Genomic DNA, 19,811 nt, shown 5'->3' on the forward strand with positions numbered 1-19,811 from the left:
CCACAGGGGGGAAAAAACGAATGACTTTACCACTTCTTTGAAATAGCAAACACATCATGTTACTTTATCCAAGTGGAGATATAGTTGATTCATCTATTTTAGTTGGGACGAGAACATTTTCACATTTCAGAAAGAGAATCGTTTTGGAAGTCCCTTTTTGACACGTGACTGTTAAATATACCTAACCCGGAAGTGTGGCTGGACTGACCATGATTTCCCTTCTTCCTATTAGCATCTAAGATATATACAGATATATACATCTTAGTGACTTTAGTCACATATGCGGTTCGATTGAAACATGAGAAATGTTAGCCTTAAGAATGTCAGGATTAGGATTGGGGGAAAAAATTACAAGCGTCCGATACATGTTAGATTGTTTACTATAATAATATATTATATCATGATTCTTAATTCTGTTTTTTTTTTTTACATTCCGATTTCCTTTGGAGTTTCTGCACTTCCTCCTATGACGGGAGATTCCATTTGTACCGCTGACGGGGAGGGGGGGGGACTGTCGCCGAACCACGCGAGACAGAACAGATTTCATTTTTTACGTTACGATATTTTGTCCTGTTAGTCCTCTGTCTTTGTCAATATATAACGTACTTTAAATAAATTCAAACAATTTGATGCCAAGTCAAAGAGGTTCATGAGACGCTAAGGTGACCCCTTACCTTGGTAAATCGGTTCTGCCCTGACTACTGTTTGCGTCGCTGATTTTCACTCCGGTTTTCCATGATTAAACGTGAATTCACTCTTTCAACAAATATGGTGAAAGCTTTACTTCGTCTTAAAAGCCTTAACTAACGTTTATTCAAACTATCCGCCCACTGTCTTTAAAGGCAGATACTGCATCACTGAAATGACCCCCCCCCCCTCACTAATCGGCCTTTTAACAGGTTCCACTAGTCTCGGAAGCACAACTTGTCTCTTGACCTGTCTTACGAGCATGAGAAATGGGATCATCAATATATTACACAGGCATTTTCAGAATCAACTGAGATGGAACACAACAACAAATGCAAAGCGGTGCAGCTTGTGAAAAACGCCGTCAGGTTTTACATCTCACGCTGGATTGCTATTTGAATACGGTCTTAAATGCGGCGCTAGTGTTTGAAATGTGGGCATTTCCATCTGGCATTAAAAAAAATAAGTGTTCAGAGTCAGACATGTTCTTCTGCAATATTCTTTATTTGGTTTCTCGGGCCGGGATTCCCAGCGATGGAAGCTTTATTTTCGACATGGGCTCCTGAAACGATGCCTGCAGCCACCTGTAACGCATCATCCCTGAGAAATGTTGAGCATCAAACCATCGCGCTTTCTGTACTCTGGTGATTTTCATAGGTTAGTGGGACCATTTCCTGCATCTACTTCAAGTGGAAATGTTTCGGGTGGGTTTCGCGGGGCACTTTTTAAATGTACTACACCTACTGAGGGTCTCAAGCTGTCAAGAGCAACGCTAAAATATTCTATTACTACTAGTAACAGCTGCTGTCCCGTGACAAACTGACATGTTTTCACTCCAAGAAGAGCTGCAGGGAAACTAAAGCTAATTTATACAGAATATGCTAAATTGTCTGGGCAAACAATACTTTTACCCCTCACCGTGAATGTGTGCTTACAAAGCACCCCCCCCCCCCACACAGACACACACATAACACCTGCACCAACAGGCACGATAAAGCGCTTATAAAACCAGATTGAGATCAATCCTAGTAATTCCCTCCGCTCAAAGACGCTGCGTACAATTTGTCCGTTTCATTGTGTGTCCTACAAAACCCGAAAGAGTCCAGTTTATAAAAAAAATAAAGACTTGTAATTAAAAACGCACATGAAAAGCAAGTAAAATGTAATTAAACTTTTAAATAAATAATTGAGAAACACCTTGAATTACCAAGGACACGCGTCTCTACCAAACCCTGGTAAAATTACTCAACGTTAGCTCATACACACGCCATTCTCTCGACTGCTTCAAACTGACGGAACGGTGTTGCGTTCCAGAACACTGTGTGCATTAACCTCGAGGGCGTGTCGATCGATTGGACAGTCAGTTCATCGAGGCTTCAGATAAAGACAGAGGAGCTAGTAGCAAGACGCGCGACACGTCAGGGCAGCGAGGAGTCCGTTCTGGGGAAAAAAATAAAACTGGCAGCAAAAGGGAGGATTCCTCGTTCGACCCGTTGGATCCTTACTGGATTACGCAGATCCTTTCCGGCCCGGAACCCTAAACGGCTATTTGGGTTTAGCCCACAAGCGGAAAAACGGGACCGCATGACAGTCGGCAATATGGCCGTCAGTCCGAGGAGAGGCCAGAGGTAGTGCTGGGCTCTGAGAAAGCTGGATTGGTATCGCGACCACTCGTCTACGCCTCCACTCCCTCCAGCTCGGGCGGGAGGGCAGATTTTGGGTGCTTGCTCTCAAAATGCTGCTTGAAGGTTTTTGGATCAGGCATCTGGGACTGTCGGGAAATAAAACATTATTTAGAGCGACGACACAGACCGTGCTCTTCTCATCCTCAGAGCGGCGGCCCCGTACTCACCTTGCACACGTAGCAGGAGAACACCAGCGCGGCTTTGGCTGCCGTCTTTTGGTCGTGACCCTTGGCTTTCTTTAGATCTGCCTGTTTCTTGGCGTTTTTCTGCTGAGACTGAATCTTCTGGTGTCCTCGTGCCATTCTGGCGAAAGCTACGGGAGAATGGGAGGAAAAACAACTCGGTGTTTATATAAACGTCAGCGTTGTGGAGATAATAAAAACTGTTTTACTGTTGATACACATCTACAATAAACAAGTCCCAACAGTCCGTTTCTTAGCAACATAACTCAAAAAGTTACAGGTGGATCTTGGTGACATTTTAAGGAAATATTGAGAAAGTCACCAGGAAGTGATGAATACATTTTGTTGTATATCTCAACTACTCCCAGTCAGCCAAGGTCAGGTCAAAGTAAACAAGATCAAGACAGGCTCCGAAACAAGTTTACGGCATTAAATGATCAAAACCTGCACGTCAAGAAATTAAATTAAAGAGTTACAGGCATTAATCAGTAAATACAACCATATAAAGTCAATTTAAAAAGGTATTTCTGAGTGAATCCAGTTCTCACTGTCTCTGCTGATATTTACTGGGGTCTGATAAACTGGTTTGGCTCCAGGGCAATAGAAAGGACGATGTCATTTACACTGCACCAACCATAAGATACAGTTTACAGTGAAGGTTGGGGGACACGGGACAGTTGTCCACGTGGTCTGGTCCGTGGTTCACCCTTCTTGTACAGCCAGTTCTATAAATAGCCGCTAGTGTTACCTAGCAGAGGCTAGCTTGTTAAAGAAGTGAAACAAAACTAGATGCAATGGTCGTTTGTACTTTAGACGTGACTTGTAATAAGGTTACATTTGTCTTCATCTTTACATGCAAGAAAAAAAACACATGATTTAGCATGTCAGCTACTTTTTTCCTGATTTACCGTTTAAACAAGTCCTTTATTAGGACACGACAGTTCCGTTAGGGACGCACCAGTGACCCGGAAACAAATCCAACCTGGACTTCCGGGTGTCACTATCCAAACTAGCCACAGCGAGTGACCATGCCGTTAGCTAGCAGGCTAACGGTACCACGAATATGTTTTTCAACCTGTGGCTCAAAAAAAAAAAAAAAAAAGGAAAAGTAACAACCATGTGTTAAAGTTCAACAAACCCACGAAAAGCCGCAGGTCTTACCTTTAAATATCAACCGTGCGGGTCGTTTCTGCGGGTCGAACACGCTTAAGTGTGACAGCGGCGCCGCTCCCGGACCCTTAAAGCCGAGTGTTGCGTTCAAAGACAATCGTCCAATTTAAATTCACCTCATGGGTTAAGATAATAAACCGCATATTCTTTCATATTTGCCCAAATGTGAACAATCTTACAAATAACATACGTCCAAAAAAAACGAATACTATGTTCACCTCGTCATCGCGAAAGAGGTCATGAAATCCAAGTTTTAAATCCCTCAATTAATGCTTTGTTAAATGTAAGGAGAAATGTAATTACCGTCTTGATGGAGCAGGTATGTTATATGATTTTACGATTATAAGAGGAATCCGTGAATGCATCGTGTAGCTGGTTGATTGTTGTCGTCATGCAACGCTTACGTGAGTCGCACAGTGTTGCCACCACGTGGTAGAATTTGGTTAGTGCACGTTCAAATAAATGCCCCTTCCTTTATTTCACCATGGCTACGTTTGTAAAGAGTCCATTTAACATTAGTAAGCATCCAAGTAGTTTTCTACAGAAAAAAACACTATGATGAACATTTTTCGAACTGTTTAAAATTCGTACAGTTTCGCCACTCCATTTTATTTTTTATTTTTTTTATTCATTGCAAATGCTTTATAATTTTGGCATCTGTTCATCTGTTTAATGAGAATATTCTAAATTAATTTCGAGAATACAGGTGAATATTTCAAAACTTAGTCGTAGGTAGTGTGATTAAAGACATGTTTCCTCAGAATAACACTAGGTGGCAAGTACGGTAAAAAACGAACGTCTGGCAACTCCAACTCAACACAGCAACACATCAGCTTTGTCAATTAATCTATAAAGAATCGTTCTCATAAGTTATGAGACATTTATCGTCTCAATAAATATAAATTTGACTGATTACCTTTGAGCACTTTGACTCCTGAGCATTTGTTGCGTCACTAATTCTCGCTGAAGCTCATCAGTTTAGGTGTCGTGACTTCACAAGAGAAATGTTATCATGGTGAGAAAAGTCTCTCACCAGCCATTGTATCCCCCCCCCCCCCTTCATATACCTGCCCCCCCCCCCCCCCCCCCCTCCTTCCCATCATCCCATCAAAAGAAAAGAGAGACAAACCTTTCAGTCTTTTGTGAAAGGGGAAATATCTCAAGAGAGAAGGGTGTGATTATGCTTTCAGAGAGGGGCAAAAAGCAAAAGAAAGAAGGAAGGGGAGAAATGACAAAAGCCACACATTGCTCACCCCCCCTCCCTGGAAATTGTTGTGCAGGGACTTGTTAGCTTAGGTCTGGGGTGAGGTTTTCCCGCCTTAGGCTGCTCTGTGTGAAAGCAAACCTACCAGGTGTCATCTATTCAATAATAAAGGAGAATATTATCCGGCTGCTCTTTGTGCCCGTGAATAAGCAGGGACGGCCTGAGATTCATCCCCGGCCGGGTCTCGTCCTCCGGCCTCCAGGGACTCCAGTGTCTTTTTGAAGCAGTGTTTTGCAGAAAAGAATCTTGAATCGGTCGCTGTGTTACGCCCCCCCCCCGGATGACACACATTTCTAGGGTTTCCAACAGAAGAGGGCGAACTGCAGCGGCCGCTGGGGTGAATGTGACCTCCGGCTTTCTCTGGAAGCTGTTGAGAGAAGAGGAAGTTGGATTTGATCTTCCTCAGTGGCCACTTCCTCTTGTTGCCCCCCCCCCCCCTCATGCTTTCCCTTCCTTTTCCAAACGGACAGGTTTTGCTGCCGCCGCCGCCGCCAACGACACGCCACAATGCTGCCAGACCAGTCGGGCAGTACACAAGCCATGACACTTTCGCCGCTGCCTCCAGAAGCCCGCGGCGCCATGCGACTCGGTTGCCATGGCAGCGATTCGATGAAGCTCAATGTTCTGATTGTTCATTCTGGGCAATGCAAATTATTTTTGTTAATTCTTTCATGAAAATATATATACATATATAAAAAGAGAACCTAGACAAAGAGGGCAAAGCATGCCTTCGGGGGGGGGGGGGGGGGGGCAGCTAATTTCTTACATTCATACACACACGCACACACACACACGCACACACACACACACGCACACACACACACACACTGAACTGAAGGAGCGGTGAGCTCTGTTGTCGGTCAGACAGAGGCTGATTGTGAAGTGCTGACAGCTCTGTGATATTTGGGGCAACTGTGGGCCACGGCACCGCGCACACACACACACACACACACACACACACACACACGTGATGGCATTTCTGATACAGTCAATACACAATCATTAAAGAGTACACACTCGCATACACACACGTCTTTTATTTATCCTTATTCTGCCTATCAAGCGCTGAAAGTCCAAAATAACTTCTCAGTTCTATGATGCAAAAAAACAGGGGGGGTTGCAGGATTTTAGTGAGACGCAGCCGATTCACAAGAATATTTTTTTTCCATAATATTTATCATTATTGCAAATAATCCGTAACACGGCTTCACGTCTCATGTGCGAAGCAACGCGGTCATGGAAACATGAGCTCGACGGCGTGGATGAAAAGCTAAAGGAAAGAATGATTTAGGATGGCAAAAAAAGAGCGCGGAGGATTTAAAGATCTCACCCCAAACGGACAATCGTCTCATTAGTCACGCAGAATAAATGTCCGACAACTCTGAGGCTTGTCTGGTTTACATTTGATCACGTCTGCGTGTCGAGAGATGGACGTTAGCCCGTAGCTAGTCACCCGTATTCTCTCCCATCCAACATCTCCCGTCTCCCACTCATCCTCCTCGTCCACCGGTCCAACCTGTCTCCGTCTGAGACAACATGTCCCGCTATGATTCCCTGTCTCTGTCTCAGCTTTGAGTTCCTGTACAAAAAAAAAAAAAAAAAACAGATAGACAACTAATCCTGGCCAAGTCCAGACAAGCGGCTTCTCCCCGTAAACACACACACACACACACACACACAGCTCCTGGTATGTCGGATGCGTCTTTCAGTCTTGGATTGTCTTGCCTATGCCGGCTTGTGGCAGCTTGTCTGCTTCCTCTGCGCCGTTTCACCCATCGTACGTCCACATGGCCAACATTCCGGATGGGAGAAGTCATCAGGAGAAGAGGAACCAATGTGCACGGTGGGGTTATAAGTTATAGCCCCTACCCCTCACCTGGGGCACAGACATTTAAAGCCCCCCCTCGCCAGCACACAGCTTTGCATGGACTCATTTGTGTGTCTTCGTGGCTGCTTTGCATCTGCTTGGTTGCAGGTTTTCCTCTCGTTGACGTCGCTTTGTGTGTCTTCGTGGTCGTTTTGCATGTCTTTGTGTTCATGCTTCTCTACGTGGCCATTTCAAAATGGCTTTGTGCTCATTTTTTCCACCCTCAATGCATGTTAACGGCGAATTCTAACGCTCCGAACGCCGGATCAAAGTACCTCGACACAGCAGACACGTTTACGAGGCCTTACCTGCTGCGTATACCTCTCTATAGTTACGTCTCTCCTGCTCTTTTGTTTTACCGCCGCTCATTTCTGTCTCGAAGAATAGAAAAGAACTCCACCTGTATTGATCTAGCAGTTTTATTTGAACACAGCAAGAGCTCAGCAAAGGCCCAGGTGCTCTGTAAAACAAATTAGACGAGGGAGGATAAAGCAACGATCCCCTGCAGGGCACGCAAATACAAACACACACACACACACACACACTCATGCCTCTGCCATTGACGGTTAAACTGAAACTGAAAATTAATTTTTAGATTTCCATTAGAGACGGCCTGCAGGCACGAACGGAGGCATCAAACCAGCTTCGGATGCTGCGCGGCAAAACCATTAACAGACATCCAGCCTGTCGCTTCTGCATTATTTGTATCTGACTAAAACGCTGCAGCAAGAAGGAGTTTTTTATTTAAAACACCAATGGCGCCATGTAAATAAACTCCATCACAAGTTTAACGTCGTCTCATCTGGATTAAGCCATGATAGATGCGATAATCCCCGTTAGAGGACACCCTGTCTATAAGACTAGGATTAAAGCGTAGATTAGAATCTTATGATTTAGGCTGCGTTAGGCTGAACTTCTCCTCCTCCTCTTCACCATCTGAGATCTGAGACATGACAACAGATCCCACCCGGCCTGCTTTTGGGTGAAGCTAAAAAAAAAAAAAAAACTGCTTTCATGTTTTATTTCATACAATTAATTGTATGTTTTTAATGTAGAATTTCGCTATTCAAAATAAATAGTATAGCTACAGCTGTCACATAGTAGTAGAAGGGGAAATACAGAATGGCACGCATACGTATAAAACATGGCATCAAAATAAAAATAGTCTGTTAAAACAAAATCCTGCAGCAGTTGTTGTCACCAATGAAGGGAAATAAAACAGCAGAAGTGCATAAGAATGTCAAAGATAGTGTAAAAGTCTTCTATAAAGTCAGACACGCACACGCACACGCACACGCACACGCACACGCACACGCACACGCACACGCACACGCACACGCACACGCACACGCACACGCACACACACACACGCACACACATTGTTTGCTCTCGCAGGGTCATCCCAAACACTTGGATCTCCTCACACAATGGCTTCATTAAGGCGGACAATGGCTTTGTGTCAGATAATGACGGGGCTCCTCCCTGCCTTCTGTCCGCCGTGAATACCGGAACCGACAGTTCAGACACGGAGTCGGGAACGTTTACCTGCGGGGCAATGCGACGGGTTAATCAGCGGCTGCCTGCGAGGCGACGCGCGTCCACGCAGCAGTTTAACAAAAATAACATAACGGCAGGGACATTTAGTACTTTGTGTATTCCCGTGTATCCCCGTCCTCTCCTCTGCATCGTCTTTATCGTCTTGCAGCTGAGGTGGGCCTCGGACCGGCCTCTTTGAGGCAATTAGCCAATCAGAGCTCAGGTTTTCTCCGCGCCAGCCAATCAGCGGCAGACTTTGCCCTCACCCCCTCGCAATTCTTCTGCATGCAGCGAAAGAATTCCAGCCCAAAAGTTTAACCCGCTGCGTGTAGAATAAGCGAATATAGTCACGAATGTTGTTGTGTTTTATAATCCGAACGCGAGAAGAAGGAGCGGAGCGTTTATTGACTGCTGGGAAAAAAAAAAAAAAAAAAAGCGGTCTCACCTGGGCAGGTGGGGCGGAGGAGAGAGAGAGAGAGAGAGGGAGAGAGAGAGAGGGGCAGGAGAAAGGAGAAAAGTCGACTTACCTGTAGCCCAACTTTCTGGCAGTTCACTCACTACTACCTGCTCCGACTTGAAAGTCCAGTTTCACAAGGAAGAATCGAGGAAGCAAAATATGTCACAGGAGACAGAGAAGTAAGTGATCGAGCCAGCTGAGCGGACCGCGATGGGTTCACCTGCACGGGGGTGGGGGGCACCCGGGAAGGGGTTTTTACAATAACAACTTTAATAGCTTTTAAATTGGGGGCTGAATTAAAGCTTTTAGAGGAATGTCTCTTTGGGAAGCGGAGGAGAAACTTTTCCAGGAGGATAACTTGGAATCTTAACGCTGGATTTTCCGTTTAGAGCTGAAATCGCCATTTTTGTACTGATGGTGGGGAGAAAAGAGCAAGATTTGACATTTGCAGCTTTTGGTGTCTGACGGGAAATGCAGTTTTATCTCCGCTTTTGGCGTTTTTCTTGTTGAGGCCCCGCAGAGAGCGATGGAGTTGCTCGTGAAACGGGACGGCGTGGGTTGCGTGGGTTGCGTGGGTTGCGTGACGGCCTTCAGCGTTGTCGTGTAACGCCAGGAGCTCCTTTATTTATAACGACGATGAAATTAAAACCTTTGAGAGTCAAAGCTGCGGGAAAACATTTTCCTGCGTTGAAAGGACGAAAAATGATTTTATTATTAATCTGCAAATAAATATTACCAGATTAGCAGTTAATAATATATCATGAATCATATCAGCTCCTAACCTGCTTATTATTATTATTATTATTAATAATAATATAGTAATAAGTTATTATATGTTATGTATTAAATATAAATCAGCATAAAATCGTGGTTTCTTCCTGCAGATTTTTTCACCAGCTGTTTAGCACCATTGTGACACAGAATAACAATAATATTTTAAGGCAGACCGGAACTCGAATCGTTTTTTATATATGCCTTTCAGCTTCATTGAGAAGCAGAGAGAGATCAATATGTTTTATTTTGCAGCCATATTTAATCGGTCTCATATTTAAATAATAAAAAAAACAACATATTCTAAGAAAAGGGCGGAGAAATCATAGAGTTGAACGTGTGCTACGAGACGTAACTTAAGAAAAATCTAAAACTGTGATAACGTCGAATAAGTGAGCGATTTTCTGGGTGTACTCTTGTGATGTCACGGCATTGTGACATCACAAGGTAGAGGCGATACAGGCGGGGTCGCCTTTATTTGGGAGACGGGATTTCGTGCCAATCGGAGAAACACAATGCGCTGCTTCCTGTTGCACGGATCTCTGATGAAATGAATGAAATGAACCAAACACTCGGCTGCATGAAGCTCCACCAGCCGGACCGACCGTTTCTGCTCGCTGTGCACCGGATCCAGAGCCTCGCTTGGGATCGGTTCAAAGCGATGTTGTGACAACACTGTGTGTTTAACTGGTCTGTGATCTTGGCTCAAGTGGGCCTAAAAGAGCAGAGAGACGCGCCCACGTACACACAAAAGGGCGTAAAGAAAAAACCGAGACGCGTGACCTGCTAATGTTCTAATTACGTAACAGAGAAAATGTCGTCCCCCCCCCCCCCCCCGCCAGCAAACGTCTGGTGGTGGTGGTCCCCAACGAGAGCTCCTTCCCCGCGGTGCGGCGGGCCTACACCAGCGAAGACGAGGCATGGAGGACGTACCTGGAGAACCCGCTGACGGCCGCCACCAAGGCCATGATGAGCATCAACGGGGACGAGGACAGCGCCAACGCCCTGGGTCTGCTCTACGACTACTACAAGGTCAGCAAAGGTCCTCAAATCAAAAAGCCGAGGACCAAATGGCTTCTATCAGACGGACGGCACACACACGATCAGGCGTCTTTTACCGGTTCCGCCTTATCAGGGAGAGTTCTGCATCTCCTTGGGCTCGTTTACGTTCTCATTCATGTCTTCCACCGCTTTTCCATCCTCCCCACAGGTGCCGAAAGACAAGAGGCTCCTGCAGCTTCCGAAAGCTGCTGAAATAACAGAGGAGCAGGAGAAGAGGTCAGTGAGTCGGAATCGTGTTCGAGGTTATACGCAATGAGAAAACGGAAAGGAAGTCGTGCGGGCGGGCGATGCACGGAATGAAATCCCGGCGCTCCAGTGGCCGGGGCGCGAAAAGGTGAGCCGTAAAACAGCTTGGTTGGAAAAAAAAAAAAAAGAAGGTAAGTGGTGAAAATAGCGAGGGGACCGGTTCTTCTAGTGCGCACGTGTGCAAATATGACGGGCGAGTGAGCCTCGAAGCGCTGATACCGAATTAAGAGAAATGCAGACTGGGCTGAGGCCAACGGAAAAAAGCCGCTGACGCCTGCAGGAATGCAAAGCAGAAGACGCACCATCATCATCATCATCATCATCACACATTCTGTATCAGTGCTGGAGAATTCATCTTTTTTTTTTTGTCTCCTGATTTAGGCCGAGCAGCCAGAGCGAGGTGGAGACGGTGGACAACCACGTCCAGGTCCTCAAATCTGTCCCCGTCAACCTGTCGCTGAACACGGAGCACCAAGAGAGCAAACGGGAGCAGTTCAGCGTCCTGACGGGGGTGGGGGCGGCGGCGCCGCCGTCAGGGGACGGGGGCTCAACGGCCGTGGCCGTGGTCAAGGCGGAGATGTACGCGCCGGTCTTCATGACGGGGCAGGGGCTTCACTTCCGGGTGGAGGGGGAGGAGTCGGCGAGGGTGATCTACGAACAGAGCCCGTACGAGGCGACCCCCGTCAGTCACAGCTCGTACGGGAAAGAAGCCCGGCAGAGTCCGCCCGACAGTCCGTACGAAGAGGAGCGAGGCGGGGTGAGGGCGACGCCAGTTTGCGTGAACCGGTGGTTTTTTTTGTTTTTGTTTCATGTTTAGCCAGTTCCTCTCGGATTAAATGACCTCGCCATTGCGCCCAGGTAATTCCTTCCTCCTGTGTTCTCAGCAGAAGTACCACACGCCTTCCTCTCTGCCTCCAGACGACTTCTTATTTCACCAGAGTGGCACGTAAGTCCCTCAGAAAACACTCCGCCGGCGGCGTAACACCCGAATGAAAACGCAGGCGGGAAATGATCCACAAAGGAAATGCGAGGTTCGCTGTTGTGCCTGATCATATATCGCCGCGTGTGCGTTTGGGTTTCTCCAGCGACAGCTTCCAGTACACGCTGGACGCCACGCGCTCGCTGCGTCAGAAGCAGGGGGAGGGGCCAATGACCTACCTGAACAAAGGCCAGTTCTATGCCGTGACGCTCAACGAACTCAGCTCCAACAAGCGGCTCCGTCACCCAATCAGCAAAGTCCGGGTGAGCTGCTCCGCCCGGTTTCGTGTCGCCGTTGACCTTTTGACCTTCCTTTTTTTTTTTTTCCCGATCGTATTTTCCTGCCGCTTCCTGGTCAGCTTCGAGGAGCTCAGGTTGCTTCTCAGATTTGCAGGCGTGTTGCTTTTCGTCATTTTGTTAAGCTGCAAACTGCTGCTAGCCGGTGCTTAAACACGACCTCTTGCGGGTCACCTCGCCGGCTAACTCCCTTTACCGCCTCCTGCTGGCACGGGTGGGTACGGCGACCCGTCACACCAAAAGGCGAGGTGGAGCAACGGCACGCCGTTCCTCTTTGGACTGGAGTTGGTGTTTTACACAGCGCTCGTTGCATTGTGACGCACGTTTATTATTCCTCCTGAGTTTATTTGTCTGATTTTTGAGTATTACGCCCTTCAGCGAATGGTCCTCCGCGTTTTACGACACTTTCCGTCGATTCTCTGAGTTAGCGAAGCGCTACTATAGCTGCTTTTTCACACTCCGGCACAGAAACACAAGAGCCTTGTGCCACAATCAGTCTGCAAGCTGGAATTAAGTCTGAGAATGAACACCTAAAATCAGAACTTATTTCTACTCGCCAAAGCCATTATTATTATTATTGGATCGGCCTGAAAGGGGCATCGTGGGTAATAAGAAGCTGATAGGAATCAATGCGGTCCAGCGTCTCAGCCTCGAATGCCCCGATTCAGATTCTAGATCTAAAAAAAAACTTGACTTGTTATTTGGGCTTAAATTAGTTTTCGCCTTCATTGCCAGAGCGTCATCATGGTGGTGTTCAGCGAAGACAAGAACCGAGACGAGCAGCTGAAATACTGGAAGTACTGGCACGCCCGGCAGCACACGGCCAAGCAGAGAGTGCTGGACATCGGTAAGCCTTCTTCATTCCTCAGATGCCCACACGCCTCAACCGCTTAACGTCTGCCGGGGACGCGCGCCACGAACCGTCCAGTCTCCTCCACGTCGCCCGTGAGACTGCGGAAAACGGCGGTGTGAGAAAAATCATCCAAAACAACGCAGCAAAAAAAAACTCTCTCCCACCTCCGGGGCCCTCCCTCGCCGAGTCTTTCTCACAGTTTGCCGCCAATCGTAGCCTCGATTGAGCGTTTGAAGACTCCTTGAACTTTTTGTCTGCCGTTGACGGCGGTTGACGGATTTGAATCGGGACCAAGTTTTTCCTTCACCTCCTTCAATGAGGGTGTGAGAAGGTTGCAGGCGGTTTATGTTTGACAAGCTGAGGCCTGTTAACCCGGGATGGATTCAGAGGTATGTGGGAGACTTGGGCGGATTGGTAACACGCGCGTGCACACACACACACACACACACACACACAGCTTGTTGGGACAGGGAGAGGAATGCTAGCCGCGCTGTTACCTTGGTCGGTTTTGCTCTGTTGAAAGCATTTCTTCACCATTTTAGATCTTAATCTTAATTCTTTTATTTGCATGAACAAACCAGTCGTCACTTTGCTCAGATCTCTTTTGTTCCCAGCCAAGCGAGTGAAGAGATAAAAGTCTCTTTGGTGCGTCCTTTCACTGCAGAATGTCATTTTGGGAGGGAAATGCTAATGCTAATGACGTAGCCCTCATTTAGCCGCAGTCTCATAATTCAACCTTCATTTTTTGCTAGAGATTTTTTTTTTTATAGCTAAACCGGTTTAAACCAAACATGTTCATTTTACATATTCTGAGTTTTTATATGTTTAACTGTTAAATCGAGCTCCATTTCAGTACCGTTTTTATGCTAGGAGCTAAGACTATATCCTCACGCGATCTTCGCACGTTTCCAAAACGTTGAGCCCCCATCCATAGACGGGGAGGGCAGAATAAAAATCGTAGGATTTTTGGATGGGGGATCTAAATTGGAATCAATCGGTAACATCATCTCGCATTAAAATGTGGAATCTGTCCTCCTGGCTCTTGATTTGTCATTCGGTCGAGCCTGAATCCTGTTTCTTTGTGGTTTGATCGTCAGTCGCCATGGCGACATTAGACATGTCATGTTTCCATCACCCTGACAATAAACAGAGCAGAGAATCTCAAATACCTCTGGAGCCCCTCTGGGCCTCTCCCCTGAGCCCGGTGGCCTGTACCCGCCCCCCCCCGGCCTGTAACCTGAACCTGTCCAGAAACCTAATTGGAATTGCGGTGGAGGGTTTGTCGGGGGTTGGGTGGGGCCGGGACGGGACGGGACGGGGATCACTTGAATGAGGCTGTTTCAAAAGAGGACACCGGCAGGTAAAGCTGTCGCCGCCTGCGCTGCTGCTTGATGCACCTGTTCTAGAACCAGGAAGTGTCGCCGTAGCAGCGGTTGGGATGATGGAGGAGGTCAGTGAAAGAGAGAGGAGGAGGGGGGGGTTCTATTCTTCTCCAGAACCATTCAGCTCAAATCACGTGACCTACCTGTCTCGGCCAATCAGAGTGGCTCATACCTGTTTGTTCTAAGTCAAACTGCGAGAAGTGCTTTTAGTAAATGTGTTGAATCGACTGAGATGCAGAAACATTTGCTTTTTATTGCTTTCGATCTGCTTCAGAACCAGCAGACGTAGCAAACACTTAAAAACCAGCTCGACGACTGCTCATCGCCGAAATCCGCCTTTTTCCAGACTTGAGTCAAGCGTCTAAATCGACTAGTTTACCTTCTATCCTATATAAGGTCTCTTCAGTGTCAGCAGCCGAGCTGTTCACCTGACTGGCTTTTAATATTGTCCTTCCTCCCGCGTCCTTTGAAGTCTTTTACGGGTTTATTTGCCCAAATAGATAAGGGCTTATCTTCTAAAAACCCAAACGTGCCATTTGACTGCTTATCTTAACAAGCAATACCGACCTACCACTTGTGTCATTTGTTTATTGAGCCATTTTAATGCGCTTCAAGTTTTCCCAGAGGCTGCGTCTGTTTATTGAGATGTTTTAAAAGCCGAAATTAAAGCCGAAACGAAACCCGATCAGACGTCAGACCCATGTCCTGATCGCCGATAAGACATTCCCTCCTGTTTTGTCCCCGCAGCCGATTACAAAGAGAGCTTCAACACCATCGCGAACATCGAGGAAATCGCCTACAACGCCATTTCCTTCACCTGGGACGTGAACGAGGAAGCAAAGGTAAGAAGGAACACCTTCAGACGTTAGGATCTTTCAGTCGGGGTTTTTTTTTTTTTTTGCAAGCGGTGCTGGAAATGGGAATGGACGTTTTCCCAGGAACCGGTCTTCTTTATTTACTCCGTGCTGGAGGCGTGCTGGATGTCAAAAAGAAGAAAAAGCAGCAGGACAGGTTTTGCGCGCTGATATTGTCGTGGCAAACGATGCAACCGTCTCGCCCGCAGACGTCAGCGACAGTAAACCAGCACAAAGTAAACGCCCCCCCCCCCCCCCCCCCCGTCGCTTTATGTGTAAGAATCTAGAGCGCCTTTTTGCGTCAGCCGGTGACTTTTCCACTGTCCGCTGCTTTTTTCTTTTTTTCTTTGTCTTCTTTGTCTTTGTGAAGCCCCACTCCTTTGTGGCCAATCCTCGGACGGAGCCACGTCACTGTTTGAACTCCAGAGCCCCCCCCCCCCCCCCCCCAACACACACCAATCCCCGTCCCCACCCACTGTTGTTTGTTTTGGCCTCATTTTGTAAGAATACAACTGGCTGTGTGTGTGTGTCTCTCTCTCTCTCTCTCTCTCTTTCATTGTAATGGCAGAAATCCAAGCACACTTCTCTGGGTCAATATTGACTATTTTCCTTTTATTTCTCCACCTGCGTCTCTCTCGTTCTCTTAATCTGTGTTTGAGCCTAAATAGATCAGAATGAGACGACCGTGCCGACGTAATTGATCCTCTTCCGTTGCAGGTTCTAAAAAAAATGACATTTACCACACAGCAACAATTAGAAGTCGCCAAGATCTACAAATAAATATGCCTGAAATGGGAAAAGTCAAACAAACTTTATGCTTAAAAGTAGCTCTCGTGCTATGGGCGAGAGGCGGGGCACACCTCGAATGCGTCGCCACACAGAGACAGACAACAAGTCACACACACACACACACACACACACGCTACGGACAATTTTGGAATAATCAATTCATCCAAATTGCATGTTTTTGGAGGAGGAGGAGAAAACACGAGGGAGAATATAGGAATAGGATACCAACCCGGTACCTTCTTGCTGTGAGGTGACAGCGCTACCCACTGCGCCACCGTGCCACCCCAGGATTTAAATTTCGTGTTCATATTTGTGTTGTTATGTTTCAAATCGTGCTTCCCCCTGAAGTAAACAAGCAGAAATTAATCAATAAATCTCCTCCTTTGACTCCTCCCACAGATCTTCATCACAGTCAACTGTCTGAGCACCGACTTCTCCTCTCAGAAGGGAGTCAAGGGTCTCCCTCTGATGATCCAGATCGACACTTACAGCTACAACAACCGCAGCAACAAGCCGCTGCACCGGGCCTACTCACAGATCAAGGTCTTCTGCGACAAGGTGGCAAAACCCCCTCCTCCTGCATCACTCCTGTCCGTCAGGAGAAGCCGTTTGTACTGTCGTGAAACATGTTGGGGGGGCGTCATTGTCATTACACAAGAGAAAAATGGTTCATGCTACGTTAGCAACACATTTTTTTTGCATCTGCTGTGTCGCTTTGGACAACTTTATGGTCTTTACCATAAAATAAAATGCTGTTTTTATTGCAACTGTCCTGCATAAATTGTTGGACTGATTTATTCAGGCATAAAGCGGGAGTTAAAACATGAAATAAGGCGCCCTCTAGTGGCCTTATATGTAAAGTGGGCCTCCGCAAAGCCTTTCTGGATAATAATTTACACAGCAATGTAAAACAAATAAAAATAACCACTTAAGATGGTCACGTTTTATTTTTTAGTGATTGAGTTTTCTCATTTTATGTAAGAAGCATTTTTAAAGAAGAAACTAATGTGTTCTTCTCTGTATTTTTATATTCCAGGGAGCAGAGAGGAAGATAAGGGATGAGGAGAGGAAGCTGTTTCGCAAGAAGCCAAAAGGTGGGGCACGTCTCACCTGTACTGTGCTTAGAAAGAGCTAAAACTTAAAGATTAAATAAAAGAAAAGCATTTCTCGTATTAAATCTTTTTCACTTGGCCATCAGGGAAAGACGGAAGCGTATCCGTGATAGCCGTTCCCAAGAAATCCGACGCCACCTATTTCAAGACCATGACCGACCTGGAGGCTCAGCCTGTGCTCTTCATCCCTGACGTTCACTTTGGAAACCTGCAGAGGGCCGGGCAGGTAGGTCACCTCCACGCACGCCCCTGTGTATGAGCGCAGGCGGATGGGCTGGTCCTCCTATTGGCTCATCTCGCCTGCTGAGAGGGCAAACTGGAGCCACGGCTCGATTTCACAAAGACCTGGTGGCAAAAGAAAAATGTCTGCAAGGTCAAATTTGACATTTTTTTATCATCTTTTTACCAAAGTGAGATTTCCCCTCTACAGATAATTTTATTTAAACAACTGCTTGTAGCTGAATGAGGTACAACTCTCTAAAATGTTACATTTAAAATAAGAATGGTCAAAAAGGTCATATAGTACTTCTGTACTTGTACAGGAGTTGAATGAAGTATTTTTTTACATTGCTATATTTTTTTTTACTTTGCCTGGGACAGACATGTGCGTACTGTTTGTGATCATCCATAAAGCTTGAAACATCTTTATTCTATGGTTCCAGGTGTTTACCTTCAACGCAGAGGAGATTGAGAGAGAAGGGTGGGTGCGCTAACAAATATGAAGCATGCAAATGAAGGATATGCGTTTGATTTAATGTTTGGTCGTTTTTTGTTGTTGTTGTTGTTTTAGAAGCGTGCTGGTGAAGAGGATGTTCAGGCCATCAGATGAAGACGTCTGTCCATCGCCTCACAAGCAGATCAAAGTCGAGAAAAAAAAGAGAGGTGCGCAATGGCGGCTTCTTCCACCAGGGCAGACATGAGAGTTTCATTTTTCTGATTTTTAACCTTTGCAAAGTCCTTATCCGGGATTACCACTTTATTTATTAGCTAATCTGTTAACAAACTATAATAACTGCCCCCCGGAATGATAAAATGTCCAAATGTCTTCTTGTCGGAGGACTTTAAGGTTGTTTATCGTCATTCTGTTGAATATAAACAGTGGAAGCAGGAGATATCATCTACACAAAATAATCCTGATGCTCCCTGCGGTCCAACCACAGGCAGCTAACCGACGTCCATCTCTCCTCAGTGCTGCTGTACGTAAGGAAGGAGACAGACGAGGTGTTCGACGCCTTGATGCTCAAGTCTCCCACGCTCAGGGGCCTGCTGGAAGCCGTGAGTCCCTGCGTGCGAGAACGAGTCACAAAGCACGACTTGGTCTCGCGGCTGGACAAACTTAACCACCTGCTGTCATTTATCGTGCGTAGATATCAGAAAAGTACGGCGTGCCCTCAGAGAGGATAGCCAAAGTGTACAAGAAAAGTAAAAAAGGGTGAGAGGCGGAAGCAAAAAAAACAATCACGGTCAGCTCGCGGCGTCGCGTTTCAAACGTCTTTTCTTTTGTCAGGATCCTGGTGAACATGGACGACAACATCATCGAGCATTACTCCAATGAAGACACGTTCGTGCTCCACATCGACAGCTACGCAGACGCCTACAAGATCACGCTGACGGAGATCTGACCGCCCCGCCGTGACTGCCGATTGGCTGAAATCCACGAGGCTGCTACTGATTTGCTGATAAGCTGGCTGACAAGCAACCCCATTGGTGGTGGGGTCGCTCCGACGTCCTGGCGTCACTTCCGCCCCCCCTCTCTGACACTGTTACACTGTGAAGTGGTATTTTCATGAGTTCTGAACTGCGACTCAAAACAAGAGGACGTGCTGTGAGGTGAAACGAGGCTCGTCACAATTCTCTTGTGTAAAAATCATTTGTACGTTTATTTTCATTATGTACAGGCTTGCGTTTTTCCAAATGACCCATCGACTTCCCGATGAAGTACATGAACCTTGAATTAGTTGGTCCTGAGTAATTTAGCAGCCTCTTTGCATGAGTCTTTGATAGTTGTGCTATTATTTATTAATGCTTTTAATGGTAACGTTGTGCATTTCTTTTAGCAATCCAATAATTTCAAGTACTTTTACATTTTTAGGGACTTTTTCACTGTCACACCTCTTTAAGGTTACTCAAGGAGTTTTTTTATTTTATTTTAATGGCTTATCTCTATTTCCTAGTCATTGTTGAATATTCACGTCTATTAAAGTGTTTATTTGTAGGATTTGACTTGATAAACTTATGAGGGGTGACTTATGGCACTTGGTCGTTGAGTAGTGTTCATGTGCTCGAATAATGAATAAAGATATAATAAATATATATTTTTATTTTGTATTTGCCATTTTTTTAAAATGCATTTTTAATGTAATAATTGTTTTTTAGTGTAGATGTCAAACCTCAAGGGAATGTAATAGAACTTCTATTCATGCAAATTCCCCTAAAAAAAATGCAACATTTGAATGGCTAAATTACGAGGAGCAAAAAAAAAGAAGAATCAACTGGACTTTTTTCGCTGTATTACATTATATATATATATATATATATATAGCATATAAGCTAAAGTTGAACAGTAATTTCCCATTTTGTTTTTATTTGAATAACAAAATGGACATCCTACACATCACA

General features: G+C 46.0%; 2 protein-coding genes across 2 annotated transcripts; one reads left to right on the top strand and one right to left on the bottom strand.

Annotated features, from left to right (window-relative positions):
• Nucleotides 1-1,177: 1,177 nt before the first annotated feature.
• znf706 (zinc finger protein 706) lies at nt 1,178-2,674 on the bottom strand. The gene is made up of 2 exons (XM_068747296.1): nt 2,540-2,674; nt 1,178-2,458 (listed from the first exon to the last, which is right to left on the bottom strand). The coding sequence occupies exons 1-2, from the start codon at nt 2,672-2,674 to the stop codon at nt 2,363-2,365; spliced, it is 231 nt and encodes a 76-aa protein (XP_068603397.1). The 3' UTR covers nt 1,178-2,362.
• Nucleotides 2,675-9,007: 6,333 nt separating this feature from the next.
• On the top strand, nt 9,008-19,513 carry grhl2b (grainyhead-like transcription factor 2b). The gene is made up of 16 exons (XM_068746940.1): nt 9,008-9,027; nt 10,462-10,651; nt 10,830-10,897; nt 11,309-11,684; nt 11,812-11,873; nt 12,013-12,169; nt 12,938-13,049; nt 15,185-15,279; nt 16,480-16,638; nt 17,117-17,174; nt 17,279-17,418; nt 17,855-17,892; nt 17,983-18,074; nt 18,382-18,467; nt 18,560-18,624; nt 18,700-19,513. Exons 1-16 carry the CDS (start codon nt 9,008-9,010, stop codon nt 18,812-18,814), a joined length of 1,833 nt encoding a protein of 610 aa, XP_068603041.1. The 3' UTR covers nt 18,815-19,513.
• Nucleotides 19,514-19,811: the final 298 nt, after the last annotated feature.

The sequence above is a fragment of the Brachionichthys hirsutus genome, chromosome 13 (assembly GCF_040956055.1).
Source record: "Brachionichthys hirsutus isolate HB-005 chromosome 13, CSIRO-AGI_Bhir_v1, whole genome shotgun sequence".
Lineage (NCBI taxonomy): Eukaryota > Metazoa > Chordata > Actinopteri > Lophiiformes > Brachionichthyidae > Brachionichthys > Brachionichthys hirsutus.

Excerpts from the sequence above, each read along its gene's own strand:
- znf706 (XM_068747296.1), bottom strand. The coding sequence starts at position 2,674 with ATGGCACGAGGACACCAGAAGATTCAGTCTCAGCAGAAAAACGCCAAG. Across the intron at positions 2,459-2,539 it reads TCTCCTGCTACGTGTGCAAG|TCCCAGATGCCTGATCCAAA; the intron begins GTGAGTACGGGG and ends ATTTCCCGACAG.
- grhl2b (XM_068746940.1), top strand. The coding sequence starts at position 9,008 with ATGTCACAGGAGACAGAGAA. Across the intron at positions 11,874-12,012 it reads TTATTTCACCAGAGTGGCAC|CGACAGCTTCCAGTACACGC; the intron begins GTAAGTCCCTCA and ends GGGTTTCTCCAG. Across the intron at positions 18,625-18,699 it reads TACAAGAAAAGTAAAAAAGG|GATCCTGGTGAACATGGACG; the intron begins GTGAGAGGCGGA and ends TTCTTTTGTCAG.